General features: G+C 41.5%; 1 protein-coding gene across 1 annotated transcript in view; it reads right to left on the bottom strand.

Annotated features, from left to right (window-relative positions):
- RLF (RLF zinc finger) overlaps positions 1–17,042 on the bottom strand; it is an 88,105-nt gene extending 71,063 nt beyond the window's left edge. The window contains exon 1 of the mRNA XM_062191049.1: positions 16,806–17,042. Coding sequence (XP_062047033.1) covers positions 16,806–17,042 — 237 coding nt within the window. The remainder of the gene's footprint in view (positions 1–16,805) is intronic.
- Positions 17,043–17,881: the final 839 nt, after the last annotated feature.

Genomic DNA, 17,881 nt, shown 5'->3' with positions numbered 1-17,881 from the left:
GTACACTGTATAAAAACAGAAGAAACAAGCATCCCACTAATTCTTCGGTGAAATGTAGCAAACAATATTTTAGTGATCTGTCTTTCAAAACTTTAGACATCATTGCCGTATAATGGAATAATAGTTTTCAAGAGATCTTAAATTTCTTTACATAGTAATTCATATAGCAGTGTCTGCCTGTTCAAGTGCCCAAGCACCTGGACCATCCTCCACTGCCTTCCCAGGCCACAGCAGAGAGCTGGACCGGAAGAGGAGCAACCAGGACAGAATCCAGCGCCCCAACCGGGACTAGAACCTGAGGTGCCAGCGCTCGCAGGCAGAGGATCAGCCCAGTGAGCCGTGGTGCTGGCCTCTTCTTAATCAATAATTTGCTCAAAGTTTAAGTTTGACAACTAACTAACACCAATGAAGCTGATTATAGAAATGTAGTACAGATAAGCATCTAAATCTAAATCTGAAAATCTATACTAACTAGCTTATTCAAAAACCTATGGGGTTTGCACTGTAACGTGGCAGGTAATGCTGCTGCCTGCGATGCCAGCATCCTATATGGGCACCGGTTCTAGTCCCAGCTGCTCCACTTCTGATCCAGCTGTCTGCTGTGGCCTGGGAAGGCAGCAGAAGATGGCCTAAGTCCTTGAGCCCCTGCACCCACATGGGAGACCCAGAAGAAGCTCCTGGCTCCTGGCTTGGGATTGGCGTAGCTCCAGCTGTTGCCGCCAGTTGGGGAATGAATTGACGGATGGAAGACCTCTCTCTCTGCCTCTCCTTCTCTCTCTGTCTGACTTTCAAATAAATAAATAAATCTTTTTTTTTTTTTTTTTTTTTTGACAAGGCAGAGTGGACAGTGAGAGAGAGAGAAAGGTCTTCCTTTTTCGTTGGTTCACCCCCTAATGGCCGCTGCGGCTGGCGCACTACGGCCGGCACACTGCGCTGATCCGAAGGCAGGAGCCAGGTGCTTCCTCCGGGTCTCCCATGCGAGTGCAGGGCCCAAGCACTTGGGCCATCCTCCACTGCACTCCCGGGCCATAGCAGAGAGCTGGACTGGAAGGGGAGCAACCGGGAGAGAATCCGGCGCCCCGACCGGGACTAGAACCCGGTGTGCCGGCGCCGCAGGCGGAGGATTAGCCTACTGAGCTATGGCGGCGCCGGCAATAAATAAATCTTTTAAAAAATATATAAGAGGGGGGAATTCTTCCAAATTCATTCTATGAGGCCAGCAATAACCTTGATCAAAACCATACAAGTATACAACAAAAAAAGAAAGCTACAAGCCAATACTCTTCATGAACACAGGTGGAAAAATCCTCAACAATGTACTAGCAAATAAAATTCAACAATAGATGAAAAAAACATTCAATATGATCAAGTGAGATTCATACCAAGGACCCAAGGATGGTTCAACATATGCATATTAATAAATGTAATACACCCCATCAACAGAATGAAGGACAAAGTCATAAGATCATCAACAGATGCAGAAGAGGCAGCTGATAAAATTCAACATCACTTCCTGACAAAAACTCACCAAAACAGGTACAGAAGGAATAAACCTTAACATAATAAAGGCCATATCTAACTAGAAAATAGCTAACATCATATTGAATAGGGAACCAATGAAGACTTTCTAAGATCTGGAACAAGACAAGGATGCCCACTTTCACCACTTTTATTCAACACAGCACTAGAAGTCCTAGCAAAAGCAATTAGACAAGGCAAAAGGGGGGGGGGTGGTACCCAAATGGGAAAGGAAGAAGTTATTATTTACAGATAACACAATTTATATATAGAAAACCCAAAAAAATCACCATAAAGGTGTTAAACAAATTCAGCAAAGTTGCAGCATACAAAATGTATGTTTAACATACAAAAATCAGTAGCATTATCACATACCAATAGTGAGTCAGTTGAAAAAATAAATCAAGGAAGCAATCTCTTTTCCACTAGCTACAAAAATATAAAACTAAACACCTGGGAATAAATTTAAGCAAAGACATGAAAGACCTCTACAATAAAAACTGTAAGTCACTGATAAAATTAATTGAAGGTAAGAAGATATTCCTTGCTCATAGACTGGATGAATCAGTATCACTGAAATGTGCATACTACCCAAAGGGATTTACAGATTCAATGCAATTCCTATCAAAAATCCCAGTAACATTTTTCCACAGAACTAGAAAAAACATTATTAAAGTAAGATGCCAAAAGGCCAAAGTGATCTTCAGCAAAAAGAACAAAGGGAGAAAGGGTTCTACTACTTAACTATAAAATATATTACTAAGTTATAGTAATTAAAACAGCATGATATTGGCATAAAAACAGATCCACAGACCAATGGAACACCATAGACTCTAGAGGTAAACCCACACATCTACAACCAACTGATCACTGATACAGGTTAACATGTATTGGAAAGAAAATAGCATTTTTAATAAATGGTGTGGGAGGGCAAGCAATGTGGCACAGCGGGTTAATGCCTTGGCCTGAAGCACTGGCATCCTATATAGGTGCCAGTTCCAGATCCAGCAGCTCCACTTCCAACCCAGCTCTTTGCTATGGCCTGGGAAAGCAGTAGAAGATGGCTCAAGTCTTTGGGCCCCTTCTCCTGCGTGGGAGACCCAGAAGAAGCTCCTGGCTCCTGGCTTCAGATTGGCACAGCTCCAGCCACTGTAGTCAGTTGGAGAGTGAACCAGCGGATGGAAGACCGCTCTCTCTCTCTCTCTCTCTGCCTCTCCTCTGTGTAACTCTGACTTTCAAATAAATAATAAATCTTTAAAATAAATAAATGGTGTTGGGAAAATTAGAGATCCACACAGAAGAATGAAACTAAACCCCTCTCACCATGTACAAAAATCAACTCAAATGGATTAAAGACCTAAATATGATACTTGACACCTTAAAACTATCTGAAGAAAACAGAAAAAACTTCAGGACACTTTAATTGGCAAGGGCTTTCTAGATCATAGATTTTCTATGCAAAAAGCATAGAAAGTAAAAGCAAAAATAGATAAATGAGATTTCATCAAACTATAGAGCTTCTGCAGAACAAAGAGACAGAGTGAAGAGACAACCTACAGAATTGGAGAAAATATTTGCAAGCTATGCACCTGACAATGATTTAATATCCAGACTATATAAAGAACTCAATAGCAAAAAATAAATTTTAAAAATGCAATTAAAAATGAACAGGCATCTAAGCAGATATTTCTCAAAGGAAGACATACAAATGGCCAACAGGTACAACAGGTATGAAAAAATGTTCAACATCACTAGTCATCAGGGAAATGCAAATTACGCTAACACCTCACTTTAGTAAGATTGGCTATGATCAAAAAGACAAAAAAAAAGCAGATGTCCGCAAGGATATAGAGAAGAGAGACACTGTTAGTGGAATGTAAATTAGTACAGCCACTGTGGAAAACAGTATGGACATTCCTCAAAAAACTAACTACCATATGATACAATAATCCCACTCCTGGATACATATCCAAGGAAAATAAATGTGTCTGTAGAAGAGACATCTGCACTCTCATATTTATTGCAGCACAATTCACTATACCCTAGAAACAGAAACAACCTAAGTGTCCACCCATCAATGAATGGATTAAAAAAAAAAATGTGGTACAGGTACACAGTGTCATATTACTCAGCCATAAAAAAGGGTAAAATCTTGTCATTTCCAACAATATGAACAGAACCAGAGGTCACTGTGTTAAGTGAAATAAGCCAAGCACAGAAAGACAAATATCATACAACCTCACTAATATGTGGAGTCTCAAAAATTGGTGACCTCATCAAAGTTAAAAATATAATGGTGGTTTTACCACAGACTGCAGGAGGAAGTGGGAAAGGAGAGTTGGGGAAAGACTGATGGGCACTAAGCTACAGTTAAAAGTTCTGGGGTTCTACTGCATACTAGGGTGACCATAGATAATGTGCTATATATTCTCTATTTTTAAAAAACCTAGAAGATAGGATTTTTGGATGCTTTCACAATAAAGAATTGTTAAATGCTTGAAAAGATTAACAAATTCATCCTGATTGTTAAAATTTTCTAATAAAAATACTTGTCAAAATTAAAAAATATACATAGGTCCACGGACACTGATCAGAACTGTTTTTGAAAAGGAGAAAGTCAAAGGAGAAAGCTCCTGTTGCACACACCCTTATACTACAGTCTACATCCTGGCCAGAACTGGGCAATCTTCTAACTTCAAATCTATGTATATGTTCGCCCTTCATACCACAATAAAATAGGAGACTGATCCAAACATTTTATCTACATTCACTGTTAGAATTTCATGTGATAATTTACTCTAGATTTGACATTTTCATTTCATTTCAAGATTTTACTACAAAGGAAAAAAGCCAAATAAAGAGAGTGAGTTTAACAACTAATATAAACAAATAATTTTGGTTCAAATTAGCAGAGTGATTTCCACTGGGATGGGCATCTACCCTAGAGAAGCAAATGATAACTCATCAGGGTATAGGAATATAATATTAATATATGCATTTAAATCAGTTTTTAAAACCTCATTCCTTTTATGTATTTCTATGTTCACTTTATCATTTATTTATACCATATTCGGAATAGTATAAATAAAACTTATAGTCATTTATTTCAATTAAGAATACATAAAACAAATGCTTGGAAATGTTAGAAAATAATCCTTAGTAAATACTTTTAATAGATTATATTTTTTTGGCCCAGAATCAAACCTTAAAGCATTAAGCAACCATTTCAATCCTCAAATAACAAACCGGTTTGGCCCATGGTCATACATCCATTCCGTGGCACTCTATTTCAAAACACGTAACAGTCACAATATAAGAAAAAGTTAATGAAAAGACAAAGTTTTTCCAGTTATTCAGCTATGACTTAAATCTTCCCAGAATCTAGTAGCATTGATTGTTTTTAAAATAAAAGATCAATAAATGGCTCCAATGACAAATCTCTCAGCCACAATCACTCACTAAATTGTATCATACTTCTAATGGTTTCAGGTTAAGCTGCAGCTCTAATTATAATTCTTTAGGATATGTTCTGCTTCTTGAGAACAAAGTGACATGGAATCTCAAGATTAAATGGTCATAACTTGATGATTAGACAAAAATCTAGTTGTAATGAATGACTTAACTAACAGTTTTCAAAGTTATATATATATAAAAAAAACATCTAATACAGATGAAAATATTCAAAGGTTATTTTTATTTTTTTGACAGGCAGAGTGGACAGTGAGAGAGACAGAGAGAAAGGTCTTCCTTTGCCGTTGGTTCACCCGCCAATGGCTGCTGCAGCCGGCGCACCGCACTGACCCGAAGCCAGGAGCCAGGTGCTTCTCCTGGTCTCCAATGCAGGTGCAGAGCCCAAGGATTTGGGCCATCCTCCACTGCACTCCCGGGCCACAGCAGAGAGCTGGCCTGGAAGAGGAGCAACCGGGACAGAATCCGGCACCCCGACCGGGACTAGAACACGGTGTGCTGGTGCCCCAGGCGGAGGATTAGCCTATTGAGCTGCAGTGCTGTAAATAAATGTAACCACAAGAGACCAGCGCTGTGGCATAGATTAAGCCTTCACCTGCAGTGTCGGCTTCCCACATGGGCACCAGTTTGAGTCCCAGCTACTCCACTTCTGATCCAGCTCCCTGCTAACTAACACGCCTGGGAAAACGGGAAGATGGCCAAAGTACTTGGGCTCCTGCCACCCATGGGGGAGACCCAGAAAAAGCTCTTGGCTTCAGCCTGACCCAGTCCTGGCTATTGTAGCCATTTGGAGAGTAAACCAGCAGATGGAAGATCTTTGTCTCTGTTGTTCAAATAGATAACTCTTTTAAAAAATAAATAAAATAAAACCACAAATTTAAAAAATGCCTATTTTACCTAATGGTTAAGACACTATTGGGAACCCACATTCCTTATCAGAATGCTTGGCTTCAAGTTGGGGCTCTGCTTCCAATTCCAGCTTCCTTCTAATACACAACATGACTCAAGTGGTTGGTCCCTGCCCCCAACCTGAGACACCAGGATTGAGTTTCCAGGATCCACCTGGCCCAGCCCCAACTGTTGCAGGAATCTGGGAAGTGAATCAGCAGATGAGAGATCTCTGCTTTTCAAATTAAATAAAATAAATAAATTTAAAGATATGCCTATTTTATACAAGAACATATAATAAACATGCAATTCCCATCCTTTTTATTAATCTGGTAGTAAGTCACATTAATAAGACATGGGGCCAGCACTGTGGTATAGCGGGTAAAGCTGCCTCCTGCAGTGCCGGCATCCCATATGGGTGCCAGTTTGAGTCCCAGCTGCTCCACTTCTAATCCAGCTCCCTGCTATGGCCTGGAAAAGCAGTAGAAGATGGTCCAAGTCCTGGGCCCCTGCACCCATGTGGGAGACCTGGAAGAAGCTCTTGGCTCCTGGCTTTGGATCAGTACAGCTCCGGCCATTGAGGACAATGAGGAGTAAACCAGAGGATGGAAGACCTCTCTGTCTCTCTCTGCCTCTCCTTCTCTCTCTATGTAACTCTGATTTTTCAAATAAATATATTTTTTTTAAAAGTAAGACATTATGTTGGCAAATGTGAATATCTAGGGTTATTTCTTTGAGAATAAAAACACTATGAAGTCATATGCTAGCACCATAAGCTACTAGGCACCTCCCCCCAAAATTAAGAAAGGCACTCAAAAAATAAAGACATTAGTGAAACTAGACTTAACACAAAAGTGGATAGAAACATATATAAACCTAGAGGTACCAATTTTGAACAGATATTTCTGAAATATAATTCATTCTAAATTTTCCAAAAATTGTGCTTTTATATATAACAGTCATAATAATTTATAATCTGCAAAAAAATGTGGATGGGAAATTTTGTCATAAAAAGCTCTACCATGTTTTTGGCTGAAAATAAATAATCAATAATCAAAACCCAGCAGTGGGAGGGCACTGTGGAGCAGCTGGTTAAGCCATCACATGGGAAGCCCACACCCCTTTATCAGAGTGCCTGGTTCCCATCCCAGCTACTCTACACTTCCAGTCCAGCTTCCTCTAATACTCCTGGGAAGGTAGCAGATGATGGCCCAGGTACTTGAACCCCTGCCACCCATGTGGGAGATCTGGATGGAGTTTCTGGCTCCTGATTTCAGCCTGGTTTAATATTGGCTGTTGCAGGCATTTGGGCAATGAACCAGCAGATGGAAGACGTGTGTGTCACTCAACCTCTCGAGCAAATAAATCTTTAAAAAAAAAAAAAAAAAGAGGCAGTGGATGTGCAGAACAACAAAGTAGTTAACTCCTACCATTGTGCTTTGCTTTACCATAGTGGGGGAAAAAGTATATCACTTTTGAGCCAATACAGGCTTTAGAACATGGCAAAATGTTTTGAAATCTGGACAAGTTTGGCAAATGCTGCACAATACCTAATGTCACTCCAGGAGATTCACAATGCATCTTAATATATAAAAGACACACTTAAAAAACGTTCATCCCAAATTATCTGAACATAAAACTCTTATTTCAAGAAGTACTTATTAATGTAAGCACATATATCTTGTTGAAGAAAACCCGATTTAGTAAACTTTGATACAGGGGAAAAAAGTTTGAGCTCTGGGATCTAAAGACCTTGCAACTGCTTCCTAACCATGTGACTCTGGGAAAGTTAATTAACGAAATCAACATCACTCACCTGAGTGCTCGACACACAGAAGATGCTAAGTTACAGAGCCTTTCTATTTTCTCATATAATGGTTTGTATATTGGCATTGTACCAGCAGTTGAGTTTTATTATGTATATTTGTAATTTATGTTAAGTTTTTTATGAAAGAACATTATTTATATGAAGCTACATTAATTTTTGTTTGTATAAAACATAAAAATCAGGGGCAGGCATTTGGTGTGGCAGCTAAGTTATTGCTTGGATGCTGGCATTCCATACTGCAATGCCTGGTTCAAGTCTTGGCTGCTCCACTTCCAGTCCAGCTTCATGACGATGCATTCTGGAGGCAGCAAGTAATGGCTCATGTTCTTGGGTCCCTGACACCCAAGTGGGAAACCAGGATTGAATTCTGGGCTCCTGGTCTTGGCCTAGCCCAGGCCTGACTTGCAGGCATTTAGGGAGTGAACAAGCAGATGGAAGATCCTTCTTCTGTCTCTCTGACTTTCAAATAAAATGATAAATAAGTAAAATAAAATAAATAAAAATGAAGTTCTATTCTTAGGTGATCAAGGCAAAAAGAACATGTGGTCCTTGCGGGTCAGCAGCATAAACTGGTTGGAAAAAAAAAAAAGTATCCCAATTTCGTGAGAAAGACTTGCCTGTTACCTCAAAAAGTTTGGGGGTGGGGGCAGAGTTGTGGCACAGAAAGTTAAGCTGGTTCGAGTCCCAGCTGCTCCACTTCTGATCCGGCTCCCTGCTAATGAGCCTGAGAAAGCAGTGGAAGATAGCCCAGGGGCCACATGGGAGACCCAAAAGATGACAGTCCCTGCACTCCCATGTTGATACCCAGAAGAAGCTCCAGACTCCTGGGTTCAGCTTAGCCCAGCCCTGGCTGTTGCAGTCATTTGGGGAGTGAACCAGTGGAAGGAAGATCTGTCTCTCTTACTCTGTAACTCTGCCTTTCAAATAAATAAAAAAATAAAAAATCTTAAAAAAAAAAAAAAAGATCTAGGGGATACTTAGGGGAGGGAAACAACAAAAATCAGCAAGTATTTACTGGAATACTTTAAGTGCCAGGAACTATTCTGCACTGGGTAAACCAAACTGTCCACATTTTCATGGCATTTACATTCCAGTTGGGGAGGTAGACAGGCATATCAGATAGTATTCAGTTATGTGATGAAACATTACAGCATTGTTAAGGAGGTAGAGGGCCAGTGCTGTGGTGCAGTGGGTAAAAGCCCTGGCCTGAAGCACCAGCATCCCATATGGGCACTAGTTCTAGTTCTGGTTTCTCCTCTTCCGATCTTGCTCTCTGCTATGGCCTGGGAAAGCAGTAGAGGATGGCCCAGGTCCTTGGGCCCCTGTACCCATGTGGGAGACCTGGAGGAGGCTCCTGGCTCCTGGCTTCAGATCGGTGCAGCTCCGGCCGTTGCGGCCATATGGGGAGTGAACCAGCAGAGAAGACCTCTCTCTGTAACTCTGTCTTTCAAATAAATAAAATCAATCTTAAAAAAAGGAGGTCGAAGGAAATGGGGAAGTGCTGTTTTAGGTAAGTAAGGTCTCTGAGAGAGGTGACAGGTGTCTAGAAGTGAGTAAAAACTAAACATGTTAGTTTACCAATGTCTTTGCAGTGCTGCAATAAATGGTGCTTTCTATTTAAATTTTTTATCAACACTATTCAGAATAGCATGATCCATAGGAAGAAACAAAATCCACTAGGAGCCATAGTATATTGCTTCTCAGGTCACATTTATACTGCTTTGGCCCTAATCACTATGCAAAGCTAGGTTTTACTATGGTAACTACTTGTCAAGCAGTTTAGACCTCTTGAAAGAGAAAGTAGCACAAGAAACTAACGCATTAGAAATTCTGAGAGACACGAAAGAGGTTGTCTTGGCCACCAACCTCAAGGAGTTAGGGAAACTGATCCTCCCCATCTCAACATCTTCAAACTGTTGTCCTATTATGTGGGTACGTCTTCTCCAGTACCATAATGCTTCCCATATTCTCTCTCCATCAATGCTACTCCTCATTGTACATGTTATTAATAATAACATATTATTACTGTTATATGAGTGTAAGTTTAAGTTGATAAGTAATGTCTCTAAGAAATAATAAAAAACCTCTACCTTATTTCTTTACAGTAATTTTTATGGTTAAAATTGCTTTATATATACTAGATGTTTTATTAGATGTTCCTTTTAAAGTATATGTCTCCTGAGTATATCATGAAGTCCCTACAACATAATTCATTCAATAAATAATTTTGAGTACCAGGCATTGTATTAACTCCTAGGTACAAAGTACACAACAAAGAATCAACAAAATCTTTGTTTTTATTGGGTTATCAGCCAATACAAAAGATAAATATGGAAACAAATATTTAGGTAATGTTTTATGCCCCCAATGCTGATAAAATATTCTGGGTCAAAGAATCACCTAACTCTGTCTGCTTAAGTTGGAAAAAAGTCCTGAAAGACTCTACTAGTTGAGTCAGGTCTTGAAGGATGAATAGGCAGATCAGCTAGGGAGGACTCCAGGGTTAGCGGGCAGAGTAAGAAATGGACACTGTGGTGAAGGTGGACCGAAAAGCAAAACAAAACAAAAAAATGTAAGGTGGGAGCTGGCGGCACAGATTCTAAAGGCTTTGTGTGCTAGGCTAATGAATCTAAACTTTATCTTGCCTTGAGAAAAGAAATCATCTAAGTATTTTATGGAACAAAGTGACTAACAAGATTATATTACAACTTAAGACTACAAAAATGAATTGTAGATAAGTCCAGCCAGAAGGTAAAGGAGATTAGTGAAGAAGGTGGTACAAGAGAAAGCCTGAACTAAGACAGTGACAGCAAGAAAAGTAATCATGAAAATTACAGATATTTACAAAGTGTCAAAAACAATCAAATAAGAGCAAACCTATCTGGTGAAATCACAGAAAGCTTCAGAGATGACATTTGCACCGGGCCCTAAAGAAAGAAAATCTGCCATACAGGAAATGAGAGAAAATGACAGAACAGTACAATGAAAGGAATGCTTGAAAACATAGACCTCACTAAAATAGTAATTATATTCTTCTGGAAATCTATCAGTAAATATTAACTGAAAACCTAATATGTGCCTTGGATCTGGAAGAATCAAATGAAAAGTAATCTTTTCAAAAATAATGTACTTGAAAATTCAGATAAAATTTTAATCATGGAAATAACACTACATTTTGGTCTTGACTCAAAATAAAGAAGCCTTGAGTCCAAGTTAAGAGTAGGATTGGGACATTGTGACCGGTAGGGAAGAGATGAAAAACAAGCTGGAGTCATAATTGTGAAGCCTTTTCATTCCAAAGGTAAGAAATCTGGATAATTCAGATAATTCCAGACACACTGCTTTTAATAGACATTGTCATACTCATTCCTTACAACAATGTATTTACATGTAACTATGATTCCATACATAGTACATAAGTATTATTATTTGGGGCTAGCACCATGGCTCACTTGGTTAATCCTCCGCCTGCGGCACCGGCATCCCATATGGGCGCCAGTTCTAGTCCCAGTTGCTCCTCTTCCAGTCCAGCTCTCTGCTGTGGCCTGGGCTAGCAGAAGAGGGCCCAAGTGCATGGGCCCTTGCACCCCCATGGGAGACCAGGAAGGAGCATCTGGCTTGTGGCTTCAGATCGGCTCAGCTCCGGCCACTGCGACCATTTGGAGAGTGAACCAATGGAAGGAAGACCTTTCTCTCTGTCTCTCTCTCTCTCACACTGTCTGTATTTCTGCCTGTCAAATAAATAAATTATTTTTAAAAAAGTATTATTATTCAATTTTTAAATGAGAAAATTAAGGATTATAGAAAATAACGTCTAAAGTCAACTGGTTTGAGTGGTGAAGCTAGTACAGTAGCTCCTGCATATCTGCAGTTTCAGTTACCCACAGTCAAACATGGTCCAAACAAATTGGATAGAAAATTTCAGAAATAAACAGTTCACAAACTTTAAATTGCATGTCCTTCTAAGAAGCATGATAAAATCCCTATCTGTCCTGCCCATCATGTCCCACTCAGGACATGAACCATCTCTTTGTCCATATTACCCACACTGTACAGGCTATCCTCTTGGTCACTTAGTAGAGATCTTGGTTATCAGATTAACTAAAAGTTTCACAGTTGCTTTTGTTGAAGAAACCCTAAGTAGCCTAAAGTTAAATCACAAGGCCTGTATCATTCATTTTAATCACAAATAAATTGTATCATCTCCTATCAACACGAAATATTCTGAAGGAGACTACAGTTACATAATTTTTTTAAAGATTTATTTATTTATTTGAAAATTAGAGTTACACAGAGGGAGAAGGAGAGGCAGAGAGAAAGAAAGAGAGAGAGAGAGAGAGAGAGAGAGAGAGAGAGAGAGGTCTTCCATCTGCTGGTTCATTCCCAAATTGGCCACACAGCCAGAGCTCCGCCAATCCGAAGCCAGGAGACAGGAGATTCTTCCAGGTCTCCCACATGGGTGCAAGGGCCCTAGTTCTTGGGCCATCCTCTACTGCTTTCCCAGGCCATAGCACAGAGCTGGATCGGAAGTGGAGCAGCCAGGACTCAAACTGGCGTCCATATGGGATGCCGGCACTGCAGGTGGCAACTTTACCTGCTATGCCACAGTGCTGGCCCCCGGTCACATAACTTATTATAGTATATGATTAAACTGTTTTGTTATTGGTCATTGTTAATTGCCTACTTGTCATCATTTTATCATTAAGTATGTGTATATATGAAAAAAAAAACAACATATGCATAAATAGGGGTTAGTACTATAGCAGGTCTCAGGCACCTACAGGGTATCTTGGAATATATCCCCTGCAGATAAAAGGTAACTACTACATAGCCTATCTGACTCAGAGCTCTTTGCCCTCAATCAAAATCTAGGAAAAGCTTAAATATATGCTCTACTTATTTTAATTATTAAAAATCTACAAAATGTGGGGCAGGTGTTTATTCTAGCTATTAAAACACCAGGTAGGGTCTGGCACTGTGGTGTAGCGGGTAAAGCTACCATCTGCAGCGCTGGCATCCATTATGGGCGCTGTTTCGAGTCTCGGCTGCTCCACTTCCGATCCAGCTCTCTGCTATGGCCTGGGGAAACAGTAGAAGATGGTCCAAGTCCTTGGGCCCCCGCACCTGCATGGGAGACCAGAAGGAAGCTCCTGGTTCCTGGCTTCAGACGTGCGCAGCTCCGGCCGTTGCGGCCAATTCGGGAGTGAACCATCGGATGGAAGACTTCTCTTACTCTCTCTGTGTAACTCTGACTTTCAAATGAATAAATAAACCTTAAAAAAAAAAAAACACGTAAGACACCCACACCCCACATCAGAGTACCTGGGTTGGTGTCCCAACTCTGGCTCCTGACTAGTTTCCCACTCATGCGGATACTGGGATGCAGAAGCAACTGGGTTCCAGTCACCCACAGAGGACCTGGACTGAGTTCCCAGTTCCTGGTTTCAGCCTACCTGGCACTGGCCATGGAGGGGAGGGGGAGGTAGGGGCCAGGAGATAGGGGGAGGGGAGTGCTCTCTTTCTCTGTTCCTCTCTCTCACTGCCTCTCAATTTTTTTAGATCTACAAAACTGGGGCCAGCATTGTGGCACAGCAGGTTAAGCTGCTACCTGCAATGCTGAAATCCCAAGTAAGTCCTGGCTGCTCTGCTTCTGATCCCGCTCCCTGCTACTACACCTGGGAAAGCAGAGGAAGATGGCCTAAGAATCTGGGTCCCTGTCACCCACACAGGAGACTCAGATGAAATTCCAGGCTCCTGGCTTTGGACTGTCCCAGCCCTGGCCATTGTAGCCATTTGGAGAGTGAACCAGCAGATGGAAGATCTCTCTCACTCTCTAACTCTGCCTTTCAAGTAAAAAAAAAAAAAAAAAAAAGTTTAAAAAGACAATCTACAAAATTGCTGTCACTCTAGAACCTAAAAATGCCCCACATACACATGCGTTATTCATAAAATTACTTTGCCTGGTATTCTCAAGGTATAATCATTCACCCAATAATTTAAAGTTTATTAAAGTTTTCTTTAAAAGTCTTCAAAATTTGTGTTCCAAACAGGCACTACCAGTTGTAAAACTTTTGGAATCTTGGTTCCCAAAATACAGCAAAAACTTGAGAAGACATCATCAATTTTTCAGCAACACAAAGAAAGTCTGTTTTTCTGAAGTTAATCTTATCCACACTGTCTGGCAGGCAATGTTTTCAGAAAATGAACTGAGGGAAAGGAAAAAAATAAAATAAAATAAAACATATTCCATAGACACTGAATAGAAATAGTCACTGAATACAACAGGATTTAAACAGCATTTTCTTAGCAACAATTACTTTTGGAGTTTCATTTTCTCATCTTTACACATTTAATAAAACTGAATATATGCCTAAAATAAGAAAAATTTCTCTACTCATTCATGTGTCCATTTATTTCTTGATTTAGTGCAATTCCCAAGATGGAGACATTTAGGTAATGTAAGAAATGGAGCGAAGATGGTCTCAGCACCATGTAGAAGGGATTTAAGCGAGTACAACTGATGCTGCTAAGACAATTTTTTGAACTAAACACCTGATGAAAAAAAATTCATGGTAGTTAAAGCATCCCCTCAGCACAGGCTTTTACAGTAATGCAATGCTTGTTACCTGTCTTTACACAGTGTGTATTCCTCTCTTACAGCACAGGAATCCTGTGTCTAGTGAAGTTCCTATCTTCAATACTTAGTCATAGAGAGTTTTCTTAAGTGGATGAATATATCTTATTTAAGTCTTTCAAAAGCAATTAAACTCAATTAACTGATAGTGAAAATTTTCCTGGTTTCTCATAAAAATTTATTTTTTTTACCTGTATCTGATGATCAAGGACAAAATTTATGTTATCTGAGTTGCTGGGAAAATGTGATAGAAATATTATGAAAAAATTTGTGAAGACTTGTACATAAAACTTTCTATTATACTGTTTTATAAAAAGCATTATAAGAAGATAAAGTCAGGAAGCAAGATAAAAGTTTCCAAGTCAGTTTGTCCAAGGTTACAAGCTAAGAAGTAGTAGTGTCAAAATTAGGACCCAACTAACTCCCAACTGAATGAATATGCTAGAGCTCTCTACCACAGCATGTTACAGGAATCTCTGTTCTTTCTTCATTTATTAGTCAAAAAAAGTTTTTGGAAAATTCTCAGGGTAAAAAACTGCATATACAAGACAAATTACAAAAGCACTTTATTTTTAAAACTCTTCTGGGCCCTCACATCTGTAAGTATTACCAAGACTCATGACATTAAAATATTCCATTAAAATCAAATTGGAACTACAAGCATTAGACATAAAGCAGAATACACATCTATGGCATCATTTCACAAGCTTCAGTCTGACTGGCTACATTCACTTGTGTTATCTTTCCAGGAAGACAACTCAGAACACCCAAAACCCCCAGTTGCTCTATTGCCTGGGCTCCTTCCCTCCTCCAATTAGCTCCCCCATCTCTCACAGCACTCTGGCCCTAGAATGCCATTCCCCTCGGATCTACAGGGCTCAATTTCACCCTTTCAGCCATAGGATCTACCCTATTTAGCGTGGCCTCTCCCAGTTACTTCTTCCAAATGATAATACTTATATGTATATTATAATATATCTTATAATTATAATTAACCATTTTAAAATTTAATTTTCTGAGTTCACCATCTCTTCCGCTAAGAAGTCCCATGAGGGGTCGCTTCTCACCACTGTCTCTACAGTATCTTCTTTTCCATCATTACCAAAACTGCACTGGAAATTGTTCCTTCTACCAGCTCCCTTCAACCATATGTTCACAAAGGAAAGTGCGTGTCTTTATGCTTCCTCAACATACACATAAGTGTCTGGCATCAACCAGTCAGTAAAAGTATGTAGAATAAAGGACTGTACTAAGAAAGAATGATCATTATTAATTAATAAGTAGAGAAAATCGCATCTTAACAGTGCAGACAAATGCTCCAAGTTGTGCACACAAAAACTCGTGTAATACAATGTATGGAAAATATTAACAAGAACAAAATTCCATTCAAAATGAGGTGCTTCTGGCTCAGCAAAGGGGGGAGGGGAAGAAAAGCAATCAAGCAAAGTCAACTTCTGATTCGGCTCTGGGTCAATCGGGCAAACTGCCCGCCCCAAATTACAACTTTGGGATGCCACAATTTATGCAGCACACTCACTACTCATTAAGAATCCAAGTAAAAACACACTACCATTATTCTACCCTCTCTGAAGCAAAGAAGGTGAGCGGCAGAGACCTGACAGAGCAAACATCAGATGTCAAAATAATAATGGCAAATACTTACATTCGTAAAACACTTTAAAACGTTGAGAAAAATCTCCAGTACACCCATAAATATGTAATCAGAGGCTGGAGCCCACCATGGCACAGAAATAATCATACGACTGCCAAAAGAGGCCACACTCTACATCTCTCTCTCTCTCGATCCTCTCCTCAATGTGATCCTAACCGCTACTGCAAGGCTCACCAGCCTCATTCTTGGTAGCACAATCCTCGAAGGAATACCGAAGAGGCGAACGAACAGCTTAAACGTCAAAAAATTTAAAAGGGGGAGGGGGGTTGTAAAACCGAACGACCGGCCAGCTCCGCAATCCCTAATCAGAAAGCCCTAGATGCCTTTCAGAGCCAACTGTCAACCTTTTTTTTAAGGGCCCAGGAGATGCTGACTCCAAAGATTAAGGGCTCTGGCTCCAACACACCGCTCCGGATTATCCAGAAGAGAGATCTGCACTCTCCTCAAAAAAGGATCTCCGGGCAAGAACGAACAACCATCCCTCAGGGGGCAGTGGCGCTCCAGCCGCCCGGCCGGGACACAGGCAACGGTAACAGGGCACGGCCCTTCCTGGGAGCCGCCGCGTCCTCGAGGCTCTCGGTACAGCCCAGCGCAACCCGCCCCGGCGGTGGCCGAAGTCAGGCAGTGACGGAGGGGGGCCAGCAGTCGAGCTTCCGAACTGGGCCTTCCCAGCTCGGGGGCGCGGCAAGACATGGAGGTGGTGCCTCTTAGTCCCGGCCCTTCTGCTGCAACGGAGCCGGGCCTCTTCCCCTGGCCTCCCCGCCCCGCCGTCCTCAGCCAGCCAGTCAACCCCTCACCTGGCAGAAGCTCCGGCAGTAGTTCAAAGATGAGCCTTCCGAAACCTCCTGCTCCCTCAGCTCTGTTTCCAGCTGCCAGAGACAAGGTCGCAGACCGGGGGCTCCTGGCGCCGGAGATGTGGGGCGATGACCCCGAGCCATTGACTCAGTCTCGGCTCCGGCTCCGGCTCCCGCCACCGCCGGAGCCTCAGCCCCGGCCCCGGCAGCGGCGGCGGCGTCTCCCTTTCCGTCCGCCATCTTCCCACGGCCCAGCAGCGCGTAGGCAACCAAGCCACGTGACTCAGCCCTGGCCCCGCCCCCAATCGCCCGCGCACGGTGACGCACTCTCCGGCGACGCTGGCGCCCGCTTGATTCCGTCACGAGGGCGCCGAGTGTTCCTCCTCTCCGCGGCCTCCGCAGTCCTCACCCTAGCAACAACCTAGCAACGACCGGCCGGAGGCTCTTGCCCACCTCCGACCTGGTAGCCTCTTTGGAGTGTCGCAGCTACGCAGCCAGAAACTCCTGCAAACAATCCAGCTACGAGGGGAATGACATCGGAGCTCCGATCTGAAGAGCGAGAGGAAGGTAGCCCTGAGAGGAGCCTAGAGCAGAGCATCCCTGGTAGAAGGGGTATAGGAAGCGAAGGTTGTGAGCTGGAAATGAAGGCCAGCTCCAAGGAAATTTGGTTTATGACAGAAATGGCATTACAAGTAGTGGGGAGAGGGTGAGCTCTTCAGTAAATGGCACCGATACTTTTTTTTCCAAAAGGAAAAAAAATTCCGATTTTTACCTCAAACCACATCGAAATATAAAATCTAGATAGATAAGACTCAAAACAGTTTTTAGAAAACAAAGGAGCTTTATGAAAAATAATGAAGAATTTCTTAAATAAGAAGCCAAAGCACAAACCACTAGGAAAATATTGTTAGTTACACGGTATTATGATCTGTTCCAGGGACCGGCAGTGCGGCACAGCAGGTTAAAGTCCCAGCCTGCAGTGCCAGCATCCCATATGGGAGGCGGTTCGAGTCCTGACTGCTCCTCTTCCGATCCAGCTCTCTGCTATGACCTGGGAAAGCAGTAGAAGATGGCCCAAG

Source organism: Lepus europaeus, chromosome 5 (genome assembly GCF_033115175.1).
Source record: "Lepus europaeus isolate LE1 chromosome 5, mLepTim1.pri, whole genome shotgun sequence".
NCBI lineage: Eukaryota > Metazoa > Chordata > Mammalia > Lagomorpha > Leporidae > Lepus > Lepus europaeus.
Note: the sequence above shows the minus strand (reverse complement) of the source record. Positions and strands in the feature narration are given on the sequence as shown.